This window comes from Ctenopharyngodon idella, chromosome 10 (genome assembly GCF_019924925.1).
Source record: "Ctenopharyngodon idella isolate HZGC_01 chromosome 10, HZGC01, whole genome shotgun sequence".
Lineage (NCBI taxonomy): Eukaryota > Metazoa > Chordata > Actinopteri > Cypriniformes > Xenocyprididae > Ctenopharyngodon > Ctenopharyngodon idella.
The window spans coordinates 5,874,735-5,893,986 of NC_067229.1; the positions used below are offsets into that span (position 1 = coordinate 5,874,735).

A 19,252-nucleotide genomic window follows, 5' to 3' on the forward strand; every position below is an offset into this window, starting at 1 on the left:
AGTCCACTATAAGGAGAATAATCCTGGAATGTTTATCAAAAAAAAAAAATGTATTTGAAAGTGGACTAATCCTTTAATTACTCACCATCATGTCGTTTCAAACCTGTAAGACCTTCGTTCATCTTCAGAACACAAATTAAGTATAATTAAGAATAATTTTGAACCATCCATACAGTATGGGACTTTGCATTGCAAAAAATCATCAGTAACACATTTACTGTTTGCTACAGTTGACAGACTAACTCTCCAAATCGACTACCCAAGTGGACTGCTCTCTAACCAGAAATGCAATGAATTTACTTATAGATTACCTTTATTTAATTTTCATATTTTTTTTTTAAATTTTGATTTTTTTTTTTTTTGTATTTAACCTTTTTATGATAACCATTTTAAAATAATTTTTTTGTAAAGCACTTTGAATTACCCGTGTATGAAATATGCTATAACTAAATTTACTGAATGCATTAGGCAAGGTAAAACTCTTTCACTCAGTCTCCAATATGGCAAACCATGTGCAAAAATCTGCAGGGTATCAAATGTCAAGTCATTAAATAAAAACAAGATACAAACACCAAGTGACCTAATCTGAAAATTATGGTAACTTGACAAAGCAATCTATCTCTCCATCTAACAATACCCTGACAGCCATTCAGATCAACAGTCTAGCAACCTAAAAGACCAGTAACTATCCAAAATTGCCTAGCTGTGTTTAGTTTGATTAGTTTGCTTGCATTAACAACAAGTTTAGCAACTTTGTCAAGCAAAGCAGGGACCAATCAGATAGCATACAGTCTCAAAGGGAGAAGTACAGAATAACTAAAAGACAGAATTTGACAAACCACTATTATGCTAGAATCCGCTTCTCCAAGATGTCTAAAAGGCATCACATTTTAACTATTGTGTGCAAACATCTGATAAGTATCTTTCAAAAAGCAGATAGGCTATAGTTCTAAATCATAAACATTTTGAAGACATTTCCAAAATGTCTATTTAAAAAAAGACTGTTCTTCGTGAAACATTCTCATCAGTATACAGTCAATAAATGTGTTAAAATCTTAAAAACACATTTGTGAATTTGTTAAATAAATGGGTAGTTGTGCACACATTAATAATCAGCACCAGGCTTATTCATTGGTAGTTGTTTGTGTGTGGGTTGTGAAATGCTTGAAAACCGCGAGAAAAAAATAAAAAAATAAAAATAATATGAATCAAATGAGATAGATTCAAAAGACGTCAATGAACGCACGTGTCACCTGATCCACAAATGCACATCTTTGTTGCATTGCGCAAATTATGACACACTGATACAAAAAAAAAAAAAAAAAAAAAAATTGTATCACGAAAATGTACCCATTTGTAAATTGCAGCACATTCGTTTAATTCTGAATTTTGCACACGCGAGTTGAAAGGCATTTGTTTGCCAATCGTTAACATATCTGCAACATTTATCAAGTTCATGGATTCTATTTATTCATGGTTCAAGCTCTATTTCACCTGGGAATGCGTGTGTCTGTGGGTGGGGCTGTGTGGGTGTGGTAATGTGGGTCCAGTCCCAGGGCTGAATTTTGCCTCACCCTGGATGTTTGGGGATGGATATCTGATCCTGGACAGCAAAACATGGTTACGTAGTCTAGATTAAACTTTTTGAACAGCTGGCCCATGGCCCTCAAAGACTGTGAACTCGTCTCAACCCATCTTATTCCTAATGGCAGTGATTCGTCCATGTCTTTATAGATTTATACCTTCCTGTGCGATCACAGCAAACATTTAAATCTGCCACTGATCCAGAGAGAGCATTTGACATGTACAGGTATTAAACAGCTTCACAAACAGTCTTTTCAACCACACAATATATCATTAGGCTATAATTAAGTCAAATTATCAAAGAAGTACTTTGGTAAAGATTTATAGTTCGGATAAAAAAAAAAAAAAAAAAAAAAAAATCTACAGTAGTGATCAAAATAGCTAGGCTACATTTAATCATCATTTGAAAGTAACTTGGCCTAGCATTTTGTCAGAACTTGTAGTAAATTACATTTTTTTTAGTTGTCTACTAAAAAACTAAATCGTGGGAAAATCGTGATCTCTATTTTAAACAACAACAACATGATTCACAATTTATCCAGAATCGTGCAGCTCTACACCTGGTGTAACATCGTCAGGTCACATGACCGAGAAATTATATAGATTTGAATATATATCTCATCAAAAATACACAAACTGATATTTCCTAAATTCAAGTAGTGAAAGATGTTTGTCAGTAGGCTATAGTGAAGATATTACAAACTGGTGTGGCATTATCAGGACACATGACTTCGTTTTTGACAGCATGTTGTATAAAAATATACAGATTGTTTCAAAGCTGTATTGTATAAAATATAGTTTCAAATATGGGCTGCGTTTCCCAAAAGTAGTGCAAGTTGTTCGTAGAGACCATTAGTGGCAATTGCTTTACGATCAACTTAACGCAGCCCTGTATTGTATAAAGCGATAGACTATAAATAAAGGAGACCGAGTTGACTTCATATCAGCACCGGTTAAGTTGAGTAATGTCAAATGACGAAAACTTTACCTTAATGCATCACGTGTATGCGTGAGAATTTAACAGTGTACATCTAAATCAGCTGGTCTGGATACAACACTAACAAATCGTCGCTAAAAACAATTAGAATATCACTTAATTTCAGCATTTATTTTCCCGAACCAGGTGCTGCAATGAACTATAGCCTATACAAATTTTAAACTTTGTCTATAGCCTACGAGTCAAACAATTCCACAATTCACACCCTCTAACCACGTATAACATCAGTATCGCACCACTGTTGGAAAGACTCATTTTTAAAACTTAATTCAGCGGTGTCCTTATTTATCCAACAAGATTAGCTGTTTAGTGTTACCAGCCCCCCAAAAAGTCTCTGCATCTGCTAAAACAACAAGAATTAGGCTACGAATTAAAAGTGCACTTTACCTTTTTTAAACGATAGACAGAGGCAGAAGAAAACTACTTTGCACATCATCCTTATTAGGCTAACATGAAGTTCTTGACAGCCGCTCAGCCCGTTTACTGACTTTCACGTTGAATAGGACACATGTGGAAGCCGGCGCTGTTTGCTCTGCCAATTAGACTGGAAAACTCCTACGGAGAATCTCCTTCCTTATAAGGCTGTGTTTACAGGAAGTCGTTCTGAATACGATCTCTGCATGTTATTCCTTTCCCAACCATGTCCTCCCTGTAAGCACACCGACTCACTCACTGGCGTGTGAGTGACAGGCGTGTCATGAAGTAGGCTATACATTTGTCTAATAAAAGTATTATGAATGGGTGTAAAATGTAACTGGATTTTTACTGAAAGTATACAGTGTCAAAAGAGTTTTATTTAACAATCAAAACACCTAGCCAAAAAAATTATGTATGCACTATGTTCAAAACAAATGCACTAAGTATGCACTATGTTCAAAACAAAAACTGTTGAAATTAAGAGAGACTAGAGATTTTCAAGTAACTTTGATGAAAAGGCTTTGTAAAAAAAAAAAAAAAGAGTTACAAATCATGTTCAGACTACTCAAACCAATATCCTGAAACTTCGGCAGCAGCTGATTTTTAGAGGAGTTTGACATTTGAATTTGGTTTTTAGACAATCTGTTACTTTACAGGTTTTTTTTTCAACTGCTTACACACAAAATCCTTACTCATGACACAATTTCTGAAACCTGACACTCAAACAGCAGAACCACACACCAAATCTGCAAAACCATACACTAATTCTTGGCCCTCGACTCAGTTTTCAATTTCACAAAACACTTTTTGCAAAACACAACACACAATTCTCTATGTAACACAAAATTCTAACAGGAAGTATCTTGATTTCCTTTTTCAAACACAACCAATGTTTCTACTACACATGGTTGATGTATGTTTCAACTACACATGGTTGATGTATTTCTTTTCTTTTGTACTGTATAATACTGTATTCACAACCACAAATGCTTACAGTAGAAAAATAAATAGTTTGGTTTCAATCTTGCTTTCTTGTTTACCGTGAATTTTTCAACATCTCTCTGCCAATTACTTTCAATCTTGTACAGAAATGTACATAGGAGCTCATGAAAGAAGAGCTTTAGGTTTTGAATAACTGTGTGTATATGATATATCCAAAAATAAAATATTATGGCAAATGTGTTTGCAACGTAAGACAAATGTTTGCTTTTGAGATGTGTTTGTGATATTTTGAATGCAGTGCTTCATTTTGCAAGAGATGTGAGGCATTTTGCATTTTGTGTGTGCAATTCTTGGATTTGTGTGTAAAGTTTTGAAAAAAAAGAGGCAAAGTTTTGAAAATGTGTTTAAACAGTTGAAAAAAAAAAAACTAAAACAGCTACATACACGCTGCAAAATTTTGGGAGTACAGTATGTATAATTCAGAATCTCAGTTTATTACTAAATATATAAAAGTAAAACAACAACAACAATTAAAGCTGCAAGCAGTGATGAAAGGGCCCTCAGACCCGTGCCACCACCACCCGGTGGTTTTAAGAAAACCGAGCACAGTGGGCAATATGCATTTAATTATATAAATATAGGAGGACAACGTCAGTCATTTGTATTTGCCAAACTTCCTGGTACCAGCTGGTGGCACTATGAATATGACTAAATTTTGGCATGTAGATGTCTTTAGGCCAGGGCACTTATCAAACATGTGAAGTTTGAGGCAGATTGGACATTGTATGCTTGAGTTACAACAACTTCCTGTTTCATGATGATAATAGCATGCTTTAGCACTCAGCTAATTGTTGCTAACATGTATAGTTCTCAATCGCATATTTTAGTATGTAGCTAGTATCACAGTGTTAAACATGTCACTTCCTGTTGCCAGTGAGTGGTGCTATTACTATAACTGAATATTGTCATGTAGATGTGTTCAGGTCAGGACTCTTTTCAAACGTGTGAAGTTTGGAGCAGATCAGACATTGTAGGGGAGCGCGGGGCACAAAATATATATAGTTGTAACACGCATGGTTTAAATACTTCCACACACGCTAGCATGAAGAAACTTAGCATATTTACTAGTTGCCATATCGACAATATATATAGAAAAAATTGCGCCAAAATTCAGAAATATTTGGAAGATATCACTGAACATTTATTTAACAATAGCAAAAGTAAATTTCTTAAGATAATTTTTCATCTATATTTTTTGTGTTTATTTAAAATGAGACAAATCTGATATTATTTTAAACTCCAATCTGTTGTTTAGCAGTTTGGGTAGTTCTTTAATGCTTCACTAACTAGCAGAAGACACTAACCAGGTTTAAATTCCAGTTGCGCAGATAGGGTTCGTTGTAACTCTGCGTTACAATGTGCTCCACTATTAGAACTATTCTATTCTATACAGTTACGATACAACTGGCATAATCAACTTTTATGAATATCTGTTGAGAAACCATGGAAAAAAGGTGAATAAAGATTGAGAGGAAGAACCTGAACATTCAGAAAATATTATTTCAAGAAATTTACAGCATTTGTACTGGCTCGTCTATTTATCTCGTGTTCTGTGAGAGTGTTCACTGTCAAACCACAAAGTTATTTAAATCTGAATTTCTAAAAAAATGCCATTATTTTATATGAAAAAAATAATAATTGTCTTTTATTGACAAAATATTTTAGTTTGTCGTGTATATTTTTTTAATTAAATCAGATAACATTTTTAGTTGTCATATGTTCATGTTACAATGTGCCCCATCACATGTTACAATGTGCCCCACCTATGGGGCATGTTGTCACATTTCCCTTCCCTTCTTTCGGGGTAAATAAAGAAAAAAGTATACACTGTATTAATGAAACAAAGCCACATATTTGTACCAGACACGTGTGAAATTAATGTGGAACAAAAGAAATGATCTGAACCCTAAGTACATTTACACAAACTGAGAAAGTCAAAAAAGCATTAGGTTGTGCCCCGCTCTCCCCTATACCCGGGTTGCAACAACTTCCTGTATCGTGGCGTTAATTGCATACATTAGCACTTAGCGTTGCAGTGCTAGTGTTGCAGATTTAACGTGTTTCTAGCATGTTTGTTACTTCATGGCATATTTAAATGTGTTTCTGGGAGTAAATTACAGTGTAAAGCATGCTATTTCCTGTTGCCAGCAGGTGGTGCAATAACTAATTGAATATTGGCATGTAGATGTCTTCAGACCAGGACTCTTATCACACATGTGAAGTTTGGGGCAGATCGGACATTGTATGCCTGAGTTACTGGAAATGGCAAAAACTGCAAAAATTTTGCAGAGAAAATTCAAAATATCTCACTTCCTGCTGGCTTTTCAGATTTTGCACCCAGGGACTTTTTTGTATTAGGCTGTTACATCTGTCTACCGAATTTCATACTTGTCCGTGAAACGTAGTGAGAAGGATGCTTAATTGAAATTTTGTAGGTGGCGCTATCGAGCCATTTTGCCACACCTAATTCTGAAACCCATATCAGATGTAAATTTTCACCACTTCTGACGCGTGTGCAAAGTTTCATGAGTTTTTGAGCATGTTTAGGCCCTCAAAAATGTGATTCATTTCAGAGAAGAAGAAGAATTGACTGAACAATTACAACAGGATCCTCACACCATCGGTGCTCAGGCCCTAACAACAACAAACATTGAAGCTTACATTCAGCTCCACTGAGCTCAACACGCCCACACATCACCAGACGGAAGTGGTGACAACTGAAATAATGACAGAGATCTTTGTGCTAGATTATTTCAAAGTTTGATTATATGTCTGAACATTGTCATAAATATTTAAACAGAGGTACAATCAGAGTCTCTCTCCCAGTAGCATGCAAAAACATTTGCCCCCAGTTTCAGAGACAAGGCTTAAAGAAGCATGTTTGAGCTGCTTTAACTGAAAGCAACTTGCGCTGACAAATGTTAAAATATTTCAGTGCCATTGTTTTATCTCTATCTGCACACCAGCAATGTGTTTTGTTTTCTAAGGCACATTTATAAAAAAAAAAGCTACTTAAATGTCCTAATTGAACTAAAGCCTAATCCTGGCTTAATCTAAGCCCTGTCTGTGAAACCAGGCCTAGATACAATAATAGTGGTGACTTAGTGGTTAACAGTGATTGCTAGTTTAAACTCCAGAAGATGCATTTTATCAACTTTAACCATAATTCTTTATACTGTGCCCTTCTGTAAAACAATTAAGTACAGGCTGCTCTATAAAGATTATTACAGTTATATATATATATATATATATATATATATATATATATATATATATATTTATTATACACACACACACACACACACACACAGATAGAAAAAAGTATAATTAAAAACCTAAGCAAAGCCGGCCTTAAATATAAAGTGTTAAATCCAAATGAATTATTGAGGTATTTCATGTTGCCAGTGTAAGAAAAGTGCTTTAAGAAAACTCTACAAAGTGTCTGATGGAAAATGTGCCTGTTGTTTCACTTGTGGACAGGAGGTAGATGAGAACCTCTAACCACAGTAGTGGGTAACACTGTTTCTTCTCTCACGACATATAAACAGGTGCAAAACATTACATGCTAAAATTAATATAAAATATAAAACATGCTAAAATACTTTTGTGGAAAATGTAACTTTTTTTCTCACAGACAGAAATGATAATGAAAACAATCATTGTTGCTTTTGAAATGTGCTCAAAAGAATAAACTGCTCTTTTAGTGTGTCAGAGGTTGCTGAAGTATAACACCCACTGTGGTCTGATCTCATGGTGATTTCAGAAACCACCTTGTAGCAGTAAAGAACTGTTGCATTCATTGACTGAAACTGCTCTACTCCACCTAACTCTACAGAAACTCAACAGTCCTACAAAAATGTGCATGTGGATATTCATCTTGTTTTTGATCTCTGCACAGGGTGAGATTTTCCTATTATATTTACTATCATTATACTATAACTTACTTACTATTACTATACCTACAATTACATGCATTTTGTTTTCACTTATGAAGTTCAATAACAGATAATCTAAACCCTTTGTGTGCTTTCTAGTATTTGGTGCGGTTATACTGATTATTGCAACATTTCTAAACCTGTAGTGTACATGACACTGATGATGATGTAAATGAAAAAATGTTGTCTTTGCATTTGGCTTCTTAATATTTTTTTGTAAGAAAATTTCTACCATTAAGTGTGTGAGCTCCTTTCCTTGTTGAATTTTGATAAACCTGTGGTGAAAACATTAGTTTAAGGTCATTACAAGAAGAGTGAAACCATTTCCTGTTGGATTCGTCTTTTTAAACACAATAGAAACCTGCTACTTTTTAAGCTTGCACTGGTCCAAATCTAAGTTTGTGTAAACTTTCTATTTGCTAGCTGTGTATCTGCATCATGTTTCAGGTACATTTAGGACTTCAGATGCCGACAATACAATATCAGTGATGGAGGGAGATTCTGTCACCCTACATGTTGGTGTTTCTGCAATAGAGAGAGATGATCAGATACTCTGGAGGTTTGGACCTAAAAACTCTCGTATTGCTGAAATCTACAAGCAGGACAACCCAACATATGACAGTAATGAGATTTTCAGAAACAGACTGAAGATGAATAATCAAACTGGAACTCTCACCATCAAAAACATCAGAAAAAAACACTCTGGACTTTACCAAGTAACCATCATCAGTAATGGAAGGACTTCAGACAAGATGTTCAGAGTTATTGTTCATGGTGAGTACATTAATCTAACCATCATCGGTGGTGGGGTCTGATACAAGGGTTTCAGTGTCTTATTCTCTAAAACAGGGATTTCCAAACTTTTTCATGCAGAGGTATAAATCAGTCCTAAAACAATTATGGGTCTCAAATATTATATATATTCATCATCATCTTGAAACCCAGAAAGAATGCCTGTCTGGCACAGAACGCACTGCGGACAGACAAGATAAAACGACCATGGCTTGCAGTGCTTAAAGGGTTAGTTCACCCAAAAATGAAAATTCTGTCATTTATTACTCACACTCATGCCGTTCCAGACCTGTAAGACCTTCGTTAATCTTCGGAATGCAAATTGAGATATTTTTGTTTAAATCCGATGGCTCCGTGAGGCCTACATAGGGAGCAATGACATTTCCCCTCTCAAGATCCATAAAGGCACTAAAACATTTAAATCAGTTCATGTGAGTACAGTGGTTCAATATTAATATTATAAAGTGACGAGAATATTTTTGGTGCGCCAAAAAAAAACAAAATAACGAATTATTTAGTGATGGCCGATTTCAAAACACATGATAGTTTTGGTTTTGTTCCTGTTTCATGTGTTATCTTGAAGTTTAGTCATATCTCATTGTTATGTTTCCAGTTTTGCCATGTGCCCCTTTTGCCATGTGTTTTCCTTGTTTGTAGGCTTGTTTGACTCCATGCAGAGCTGCACAGACCGATCGGCAGCTGACTTGAAACAGTGCATGCCGGTTAGAAATTTTGTCAGACTTGAGACAGCGCCGACACCACGTGACTGTGATGTATCCCAGATAGCAAGCAATGTTTGAATTAATGTTAAATCAATGTTAATGTGTCAATGTTAACCGTATTGAATCAATATCACTTTTGCACCCGCAATTAATGTTGAAAAAATGTTGAAATTTCAACAAAAATAAAATGGCATTGAATCAGTGTTACAATGTGATGTTGGTTCAACATCATGCTTGAACTCTCAGAAAATGAAACACAACTACAACTGACTTAAAGCCACACAGCCTGAAATCAACTGAAGATAAAAGAAGACAATAAATCTCTCAGGATCTCAGCAGAAGATCTTTTTGAGAATTAACAGAGGTTTAGATGTTGATGTTTTATTGAAAATGTTTGGTCACCATTTTGGTGATCAGTGTTTCCTTTAGTTGGGCAGTTTGACTCTTGGCTTTTTGTGTGAGTTTGTGGTCTTTGTAACAGTGTTTACCAAAACACATAATTAGTTTCAAAGAAAGCCAGAAATAAAATGATCGAGTGATTTAGCTATCATCGTAAAGCAGAATAGTTGAATGTTGTTCCTGACCAAAAGTGGTTATTTGTTATTAAAATATTATATTAACCAACAATACTTTCTTGCCACAGATCCCATTCTAATTTTTTTTTAAAATACATTATGGGAAAAAATATATTTTGACACACAAACATCAGGAATCAGCATATGAATCACAACAATGGTGACATCCTTCATGCCGCAATGCATGTTGGAAGCCACCATACAACTCATGACTCCCAGCATGCATTGCAGCATGAAGCATGTCACCATTGATTCATTTATTGATTCAGTGCAATTAACGTTGACACATTAACAATGATTTAACATTTTTCGATCATTGCTTGCTATCTGGGATGGCATCAAAATACAGCGAGAGCAATTCGAGATATGTTGGCTGAGTCAGCCAGGGGTGCGTTTCCCAAAGCAAACTGTGGTTGCAAGTTCCGTCATTATCAATAGAGTTCAATGGGACTTACAACCATAGATGACTAAGGCCCGGGCATACTTCACTTTCCGCGCCCGGACACGTGTCCGCACATCCTTCATCCTTATACTCGACCACAGGTGGGCGCGGATCACCGAGTTCGACACATGCGCAGTACATTTTTTTCTATACTCTTACCAGACATTGTGTCATCAACGGGACATTCGCTGGGCAGGATCAGAGAAGAAAAATAGTGCATCCACCATTGCAACAGTTCAGAAGATACACCAAGAGAACATGAATCAAAAACGATGGAGAAGGTTATGCTTCTAAGTTTATTCGTCTTGTTTTTGAATCGCTCTTTCCACACTCTTCTTCGACGACTGCACATTGTGCTCAGTACTGTGTGTATTGCCACCTAGTAGACTCCTCTGTCCTGCTTGCACACGCGCTGTTGTACGCGCACCATCCACGCGGTCTCGAAATTTGGGCTGCACGCGGACGGGGTGTGCGGCCGATAGGGCTGTAGTCAAGTCCATCTTTGTGGAGTCCAAGAGAAGTCCAAGTCCAGGACTAGTCGAGACCGAGTCCAAAGAGGTTCGAGTCCAAGTCAAGACAGAGTCCAAATGAGACAGTCAAGACAGAAACAGAAAAAAAAGAATGCTCTTCAAGACCACGTGCATAACTATTGATAATTTATGTGATGCGAGAGACAGCATATCTTCTATTGTAAGATAATCATTTCGCATTATTATTTGTAATGATCAAAAAGCATGTGCAACACTCTAGGATTAAATAAGGCCATTTTATTTACTTTAGTTATAGTTCACTAATTTCACTAAAGTCACATAAAGCTGAAGTGCAACTTCACATTTTCAGTCTTTTTTATTATAGTGTAACAATCACATTTTTGGCTACCAATGGAAAATGTAAAAAAATACAGGTGTCACTAAAAAAAATGACATGTTCCCATTCTTGAACTTATTACTTGTCCTAAAGAATCCATAGTAGGCCTACAAAGTAACTAAAATAATAAACCAGTGGGGTTTTTTGCAATGAGGATGACTTGCGATAAATAAACTAATAATTAAGTGTGCATATTAGCTGCCTGTTTTGTTTTTAAATTCACTTCAGGTGTTACTAGGTGTTATTCACCTCAGGATGTGAGTCGCAGTTCTGCTGTGGCTTTCGTTGGAACTAGATGTTACAAACAACAGCACAAATAATTGCAGTAGCATAGAGAGCTATGAAACTAAGTTTTTCAGGTTAAGGAAGTTTTTATTCAAGAAATACTACAGAAATTAAAGTTAACAAATGTAAAATAACACATCTAGTGTTATTTTACAGTGGTTACCTTAATTTCTGTTTTCCTTATTGTAAATATTAAATACAGATTTATTCTTACCAATAAAGTTATAAAATGTATTCAGTCAAGAGCAGAAAGTGATTTTCTTTGTCTTTTGTTCTTTAAATAATATGACAGACAGCAGCAGAAATATTGGACTGCTGTCCCTTTAAGAGTTTATGAACGGACCCAAAATACTGTTACACAACATGCGTTCTCTTTCTTAGCTATTTAACGATCCAAAACTGACTGTTTATCTGAATAATCGCCAAGACGGGCATTTTGACATAATCTTGTATGTATTTGACCTTTTAAGCCCAGTAAGACATTCATTTTGGTACTTGTGACTCTGTTTGACTTCTGCCTCTGTTTGAGACTGAGCGTGGCTTGCTCGCTCCACTAATATAGATCAGTGGTGCGCGCGCTTTTGGTGTGAGCACGAAACCTGCAGGAACCGGAGCGAATGAGATGAGAGAGAAGAGGCGCCCGCGCATGTGTCACTTCACCGTCAGAGCGAAGAGAGCAAGAACGCGCAGCTGACGTTATTGCCTGCGGCGCCGCTGGTAACAACGGATCGGCTCGGAATAGGAAAGTAGTGAGCCTGACCTGCTGGAGTCGGTCGAGACCAACTAGAACTTTTGGCGAGACCAATGACCAAGTCCGAGAGCAAATACCAACGAATCCGAGACAACAGAAAAATGGACTACTACAGCACTAGCGGCCGAAGATTACTTTGGGCTTAACGATGGTTTCGGGAAACGCACCCCAGTGCAGTTTCTCAAGAGCAGCTGCACAAGCTCAGATGACGATATAGCTGTTCCACGATTGGCTGGATTCACCGCATGACAATGATCATGTGTGTTTCGAGTTTATTCTCACGCCTTCAGTTCCACTAATGCTCACAAATCTGTACTTTTATAACAGTTAAAGCTCTTTTCATGTCGTCGCAATGTTATATTGTATCATGTTTATCAAAATAAAACAGATAAAAAAATATAGACTCCACTACATTGGTATTTAAATATTATATGCTTATGTTGAACTTTATTCTTGTAAAAACAGATGCTGTAAGCAGTACATAAGGTATTGAATGAAAATGTCTCTGAAACAGTGTATTAGTCAAATATTGCATTTATTTTACTTCAGCTGTGATAAAATTGTGCAAATGCAGCGCGAGCATCACTACGGGAAGCAGAAAGTGTCCGACTTCACGTCTCCATTTTCAGCTCCTCCCCGACTGCACGCGGCTACTCTCGACGATCTACTTTGACCTCACTCAGACCATCACCACGGTCTTACCTGAATGATACCATTCCGCTAGCTCTCCCCGAGACCTAATGTAAACAAAGTCAGATGACTGAACCCAAGTGGTTGGTTCCTTATAAAACATCCGAACACTTCCTCTTTGCCTTTCTCGCCACTTCTGAGACCTGTTTGGAGAATCCGCGTGTATACGCTGATATTTGGAAATCTTACCCATTCAATCTGTCACTATAGTGCAGGTGCCTGGTGACCTGAGGATTGCGGTAATTTTTTTTCCCTTTCTTCTATATTTCAGGTGAGTGGTTGGTACTGTTTACATTACAAGTTTACGTGGGTTAATTCGTATTTATATTTGTTTTGTAGGGTTTATATTCCGACGCTTGGGAAGCGTGATTACTGTTTTGCTCTATTAACAGCAGTTAAAAAGAGGATTAATTGCTGGATTATTTAATTACCCACTGTTCTGCTGTTTGCAGCAGAGGGGACTTTATCACCTGTTTTGATCAGTGCGTTCGCGTATAGAACAGGTGTTTACACTTCCTCATTTAAAAAAAAAAGTAAATAAAAAGTAATAATTTATAAACTTAATCACATATGTGACTCCACTGTTCACAGTGGCTGAGTGAAATTATGTTTATTTCTTTGGTTTATTGCTATATTGCTAAAGCCTTTTCGAGCGAGCAGCTTGTGATAGAGGAGCCCAGGCATCAGAATCAGTTGTGGATGCACGCTCCCTTAAATGAAGAAAGGAACATTCTCCTATTGAAGGTCAGGATCATCCTGGCTGTTCTGATGAAAAAAGGTCAAGGGCTTCAGACACTCAAGCTGACACCCAGATGCAAATTCTAGCAACTTTACAAGATTTGGCTGGGAAAATGGATCGCTTTGGACCCCAGAATATGGGGTTAAGCTCACAACGGCACTCAGTTCCATCTATTATCTCTGAAGACAATCTCCCTTCATATCAGGGACAAAGAGGTAACATCCCTGACACTATTTCTCTCCATGCTCATTACTTCCTTTTTGGTAGTAGTGATCAGGATATGAGTGAAGAAGATCAAGGAGGTGAGTCCAAGTCTTCTGCTAATGATAGGGATAGTACACAACCTGACATTCTTACCCAAATACTTAGCGCTGCAAAAATTTTAGATCTGGAAATGCAGGCTGAGACATCAACTGCACCAGTGGTGCAAGGAGTGTGGGCTGGGGTCTCCCAGTCTCAACCCTCTGTTTTGATCCCTGTTACTGAAGACTATTCACAAATGCTGAGTAAAGCTTGGAATAACCCCAAAGCTGCACCCCAGTTCAATGCTGAAACGGGCATGGGAGGTTTGCCAGCGGTGGACCGTAAAATGGCATCCTAAAACACCCTTGGGCCCAGACCGGGTGACTGATGACCCACGGTGTCCCCGGAAAGAGTGTGAAAAGGCCGATAAATTAGTGTGTCGAACCTACAACTCAGCCACACGTGCAGCCCGATCTGGTAATGCCTTAGCCATAATTTTGGCTTCTTTAAGGAAACTTATAAGTCTGAATGATCGGGACATTATGGGTTTGGTTGATGCAGCCCTGGTTACGCATGCCCAGCTTGCATAGGGACATTGGGGCCTCTATGTCATCTGCAATACTTTCTCGTAGACAGATCTGGTTAGCACAGACCTCACTGCCTGATACTATCAGGAAGGAACTGACGTACATGCCAGTCACACCAGGGCGTGTGTTTCACCCAGACGATGCTTGATAAAGCAGAGCAAGCACGGAGTAGAAGAGAATCAGTACAACGCACATTTGCTCCTGCAAAGGTAACTAGACAGTCATATCAATGCTGTCAGCCGCCTCAGTCTCCTCATTTTAGTCGACCAGGACCATGGGAGTTTGACAAAAGACAAAATAGGAATTTTTGGGAGGTTTGACAACAGCAGAAGCGTCAGACAAGCACCACGGTACACACAAATGGCTCACTCTCGTACCTTGATCAGAGATGCACCACAAAGGAAACGGAACCCCAGGGGCTTGCCGGAATCTGTTCCCAGCTATGCCTGGACAGCTGGGAGGGGAAAATCTCAGATCAATGGGTACTTACTACGGTAAAGAATGGATAATGAATCCAGTTCCGGCGACGACCTCCACTATTTTCGGGGATCCACTTGACTGTGGTCAAGGACTCAGTCCAGCAGTCCGAACAGCACAATGGGTTTTATTTGAACTATTTCCTTGTGCCCAAAAAAGATGGTGGAATCTGACCCATCTTAGACCTAAGACGTCTGAATGCGTACATAAAAGTGTTGCCATTCAAGATGTTGACCACTGCACAAATCTTGGAGGTTATGGAACCAGACGAGTGGTTTACAACACTAGACCTCAAAGATGCATACTTTTATGTGTCTATTCATCCAGATCACAAGAAGTTTCTTCACTTTGCTTTCCAAGGCCAAGCATATCAATTCAAGGTCCTCCTCTTTGGCCTTTCGCATCAGGTCATTGCGCTGCATCCAGGAAACCAAGAGACTTCTGTTTTGGGCCTACCACAGACTTGCCTCTCTCAGAGCAATCTACATACCCGAAATAGTAAACGCATGTTTACTAACGCACCTTCCACTTGGGATAACTACTCAAACAAATGGCATTTTTTCTCTAACTGGTGTCAGGACAGAACCCACTGGATCCCATTAATTGTGGTCTTGATTCTGTTTTATGCTTTCTCCAGTCACTTTTAGACTCAGGAAGAAAAGTCAACACAGTAAGAGTTTATGTTGCGGCTATTTCTCATTTTTACAGTATTGTGGAAGGGTTATCAAGTGAAGACTGTCTGAGGTGGAAAGCAGACTATTCAGGGGTCTCTCTATGGTCAAACCTGGTTTTCCTGCCTAAGATTTTAAATCCTTGCACAATCAATCAGGTAATCGAACTGGCAGAGTTTCAACCTGACCCTGGTCTTTCAAGTACGGAGTGTGATCTCACTTACATCTTAAGACATTCACACACTCAGCTCTTTGTTGGTTTTGATTTAAAAAAAAAAAAGTGTTGGACAACCAGCCTCAAAACAGCATCAATCACATTGGATAGTAGACACTATTGCACAAGCATATTCCAGCCAGAGCTTACCAGTTACCAGGGTCAATGTGGCAGACCCAGTTACGCTTGGATCCACAATTCTGCTTTTGGCCACTAAAGAGGGATGTAAAGCAGGGGAGGCTTCCATTCCTCGTGACCTTAATGGCATTAGTCATCCAAGGTAAGACCGTGGTGACGGTCTGAGTGAGGTCGAAATAGATCGTAAGTCATGTCTATAACTATGGATTTATGAGACCGAACGATGACCGTCACCATCTATTGTCACTTGGGATGAACTGAGGCATTCCAGGCAAGAGGAAGTGTTCGCTTCACCCGGATGTTTTATAGGGAACCAACCTCTTGGGGTCAGTCATTTGACTTTGTTTACATTAGGTCTCGAGGAGAGCTAGCAGAATGCCGTCATTCAAGGTAAGACCGTGGTGACGGTCATCATTCAGTCTCAAAGTTTCATAGTTATAGACTACTTATGATTGGTTGCATCCTGCTGCAGCCGATGTCGATATTTTAACACTCAAATTCTCAATCATTCTCAAAACTGGCCTTGATTAAAATAAATAAATAAATAAAAAAACAATGTGAATCAAGAGAGATGAAAAAAAAGATATAATTTATTCAAGAAAAAAATGGTAAAGAAAAATTTCTAGTTATGAGCACAAAAATCTAAATGTCTACATATTGAATAAGGGCCTAGTTATATTTTTCTTGGGCTTTCTTTAATGCTGTAGCCCAATGGCCTCTGGTTATCTAAAGGTGCCCCTGATTACTGCCATCAGAAGAGAGAATAAATGTCAAATTTTCCATCACTCCCTCAGCCATTGTATTAGAAACACCCGTGCAGCAGCATTACTTTTTTTCTTCTTCTTTTTTTTTTTTTACTGCCAAGGTAGCCTAATAAGTATTATGCTATAAATGCATATTGAAAGAATGAGAATACAAAAAAACTTAACTAGGTGTTGATAACTGTGGAAATGGGTCATCTCAGTTTGTGAAACGTGAGTCAATGACTCACACTCATAAAGTCTCTTGTCACCACCTGTACTGGCGGAACGTTGTAGCCTGGAGAAAGAAACCTGACTGGAAATGCCCACTACAGTGCACTAATGACCTACCTGAACAAACATATAGTGAAAACAAATTAGTTAAAAGTCCCACTGCCAATCAAATATGAGGACTGGAACTAACTAACTGATTATGTCTGAAATCAGGTAACACCAAAAACATTAGTGCTGACCACAATTTGCACAGCTTAATAAAGGAACCACGACAATTCAGACTCCTAAATCAATTCCTTTAAATCCCAGAAGTGCATTGGCCTACACTGTGCATACTTGGTTGTAAAACACTTTTCTTTCATTTAATAAACTGCTGCTATGATCAAGAGAATAAACAAATAAACATACACACTTTTTTTTTCAATGAAATTCTATTTACTGGGAGCTTTCCACAGGTTTTATAGGTTGGTGTTAATTACACAAATAGTGCAAACAGTGCTGACTTCTATGAGAAAACTGCATTCTACAATATCATATAGGGAGCATTAGTGAGAGAGTGCTAAAAGTAGTCTCTAATATTGTCTAGGGGTGCTTATTTCACAGAAAGTGTTGAAAGTTTACCATCATGAAGGGGGTATCATTTCTATAATTGCACAGCAAAAAGCTGAGGACATGTAGGTTTATCCTGTATGTAAGTCTTATCTGAAGGACAGCAACTTTGTGTTAACACTAATTCAACACATTTACAACTTTTTTTTTTTTTTTGATAGCTACAAAACACTTCTGTGAACTTTCTGTTCCTTCTGTGTTGTTTTCCAGCTCATCTACCTGGTCCCAATATCATTAGAGACTCTTCACAATGTTCTTCATCATCATCATCATCATCATCAAATTGTTCATTGTTATGTTCAGCTGTGAATGTGAGTCATGTGACTCTCTCCTGGTACAAAGGAAACAGTTTATTGTCCAGCATCAGTGTGTCTGATCTCAGCATCAGTCTCTCTCTACCTCTGGAGGTAGAATATCAGGATAAAAACACCTACAGCTGTGTGATCAACAATCCCATCAGAAACCAGAGCAAACATCTGGACATCATGCAGCTTTGTCAACCATGTGCAGGTACAGCAGCAGTGATGTTACTGTTAATTTACTGAGCTAATCTGTGGTTAAGAAAGCCTGAAAGAAAAAGCTTGTTGAAATGGAAAGTTCAGTTCAGTTTTTTTCTTCCCTCAGACCCTATTCAGTGTTGTGGTTCTACCGAAGCTGTGATCCGACTGGTCATCTCTGCTGTTGTGGGCGTGGCTACTGTTGCTCTATTAGTTGATCACTTCAAATCCGTTAGTGTTGGACATAAACTGAGAGCAGAAATGTCACCATCAGTCCCTTAACGACTTTTTAATGTTTTTGGATATTCATTTTCTTTATAATGAGTATGAAGTTGTTTGAATGTGAATGTAGCCTACACATTTTGGCTGTTAATTAATTTGTGCTGCATATGGCATATACACATCTGGTGGCCATGTAGTATTTAATCTAAAGCCCGGGATACACTGCACGATTTTTGGCTGTCCCAGACGAAAGATTGCCATCATGAAACAATTGTGGCGATTTCTGTGATCGTGGCTCTTAAGCCCCGGGTATACTTCGGCCGTCCACGTTTGTGCACCGTCCGCATGACATAATTTCCGTCATGCGGAGGGCTCGCGGCCGGCTGCACACCCCGTCCGCGTGCAGCCCAAATTGTACTGAGCACAATGTGTAGTCGTTGAAGAAGAAACTGTAAAGCGCGATTCAAAAACAAGACGAGTAAACCGAGAAGCATGCCTTCTCCATCGTTTTTGTTTCTTGTTCTCTTGGTGTATCTTCTGAACTATGTTGCAATGGTGGATGCACTGTTTTTCGTCTCCGATCCTGCCCAGCTAACGTCCCGGTGATGACACGATGTCTGGTAAGAGTATAGAAAAATTGTACTGCGCATGTGTCAAACTCGGTCATCCGCGCGCATCCGTGGTTTAGTATACTTTGAAGGACGCGCGGAAGCGACTGCACGCGAGACGCGTCTGGGCGCGGAAAGTGAAGTATACCCGGGGCTTTAATTGGTGGTCCTGTGTCATACAGTGAGAGAGGGTCAAAGACGGCTGTTTTCGTGG

General features: G+C 38.2%; 1 protein-coding gene and 1 long non-coding RNA gene across 2 annotated transcripts in view; one reads left to right on the forward strand and one right to left on the reverse strand.

Moving 5' to 3' along the window:
• Positions 1-19,252, reverse strand: part of LOC127519897 (uncharacterized) — a 163,202-nt gene that overhangs the window by 11,275 nt on the left and 132,675 nt on the right. The window lies entirely within an intron of this gene.
• Positions 8,388-18,708, forward strand: LOC127519871 (SLAM family member 5-like). Its single transcript, XM_051907541.1, has 3 exons — positions 8,388-8,709; positions 17,922-18,221; positions 18,336-18,708. Exons 1-3 carry the CDS (start codon positions 8,424-8,426, stop codon positions 18,488-18,490), a joined length of 741 nt encoding a protein of 246 aa, XP_051763501.1. The 5' UTR covers positions 8,388-8,423; the 3' UTR covers positions 18,491-18,708.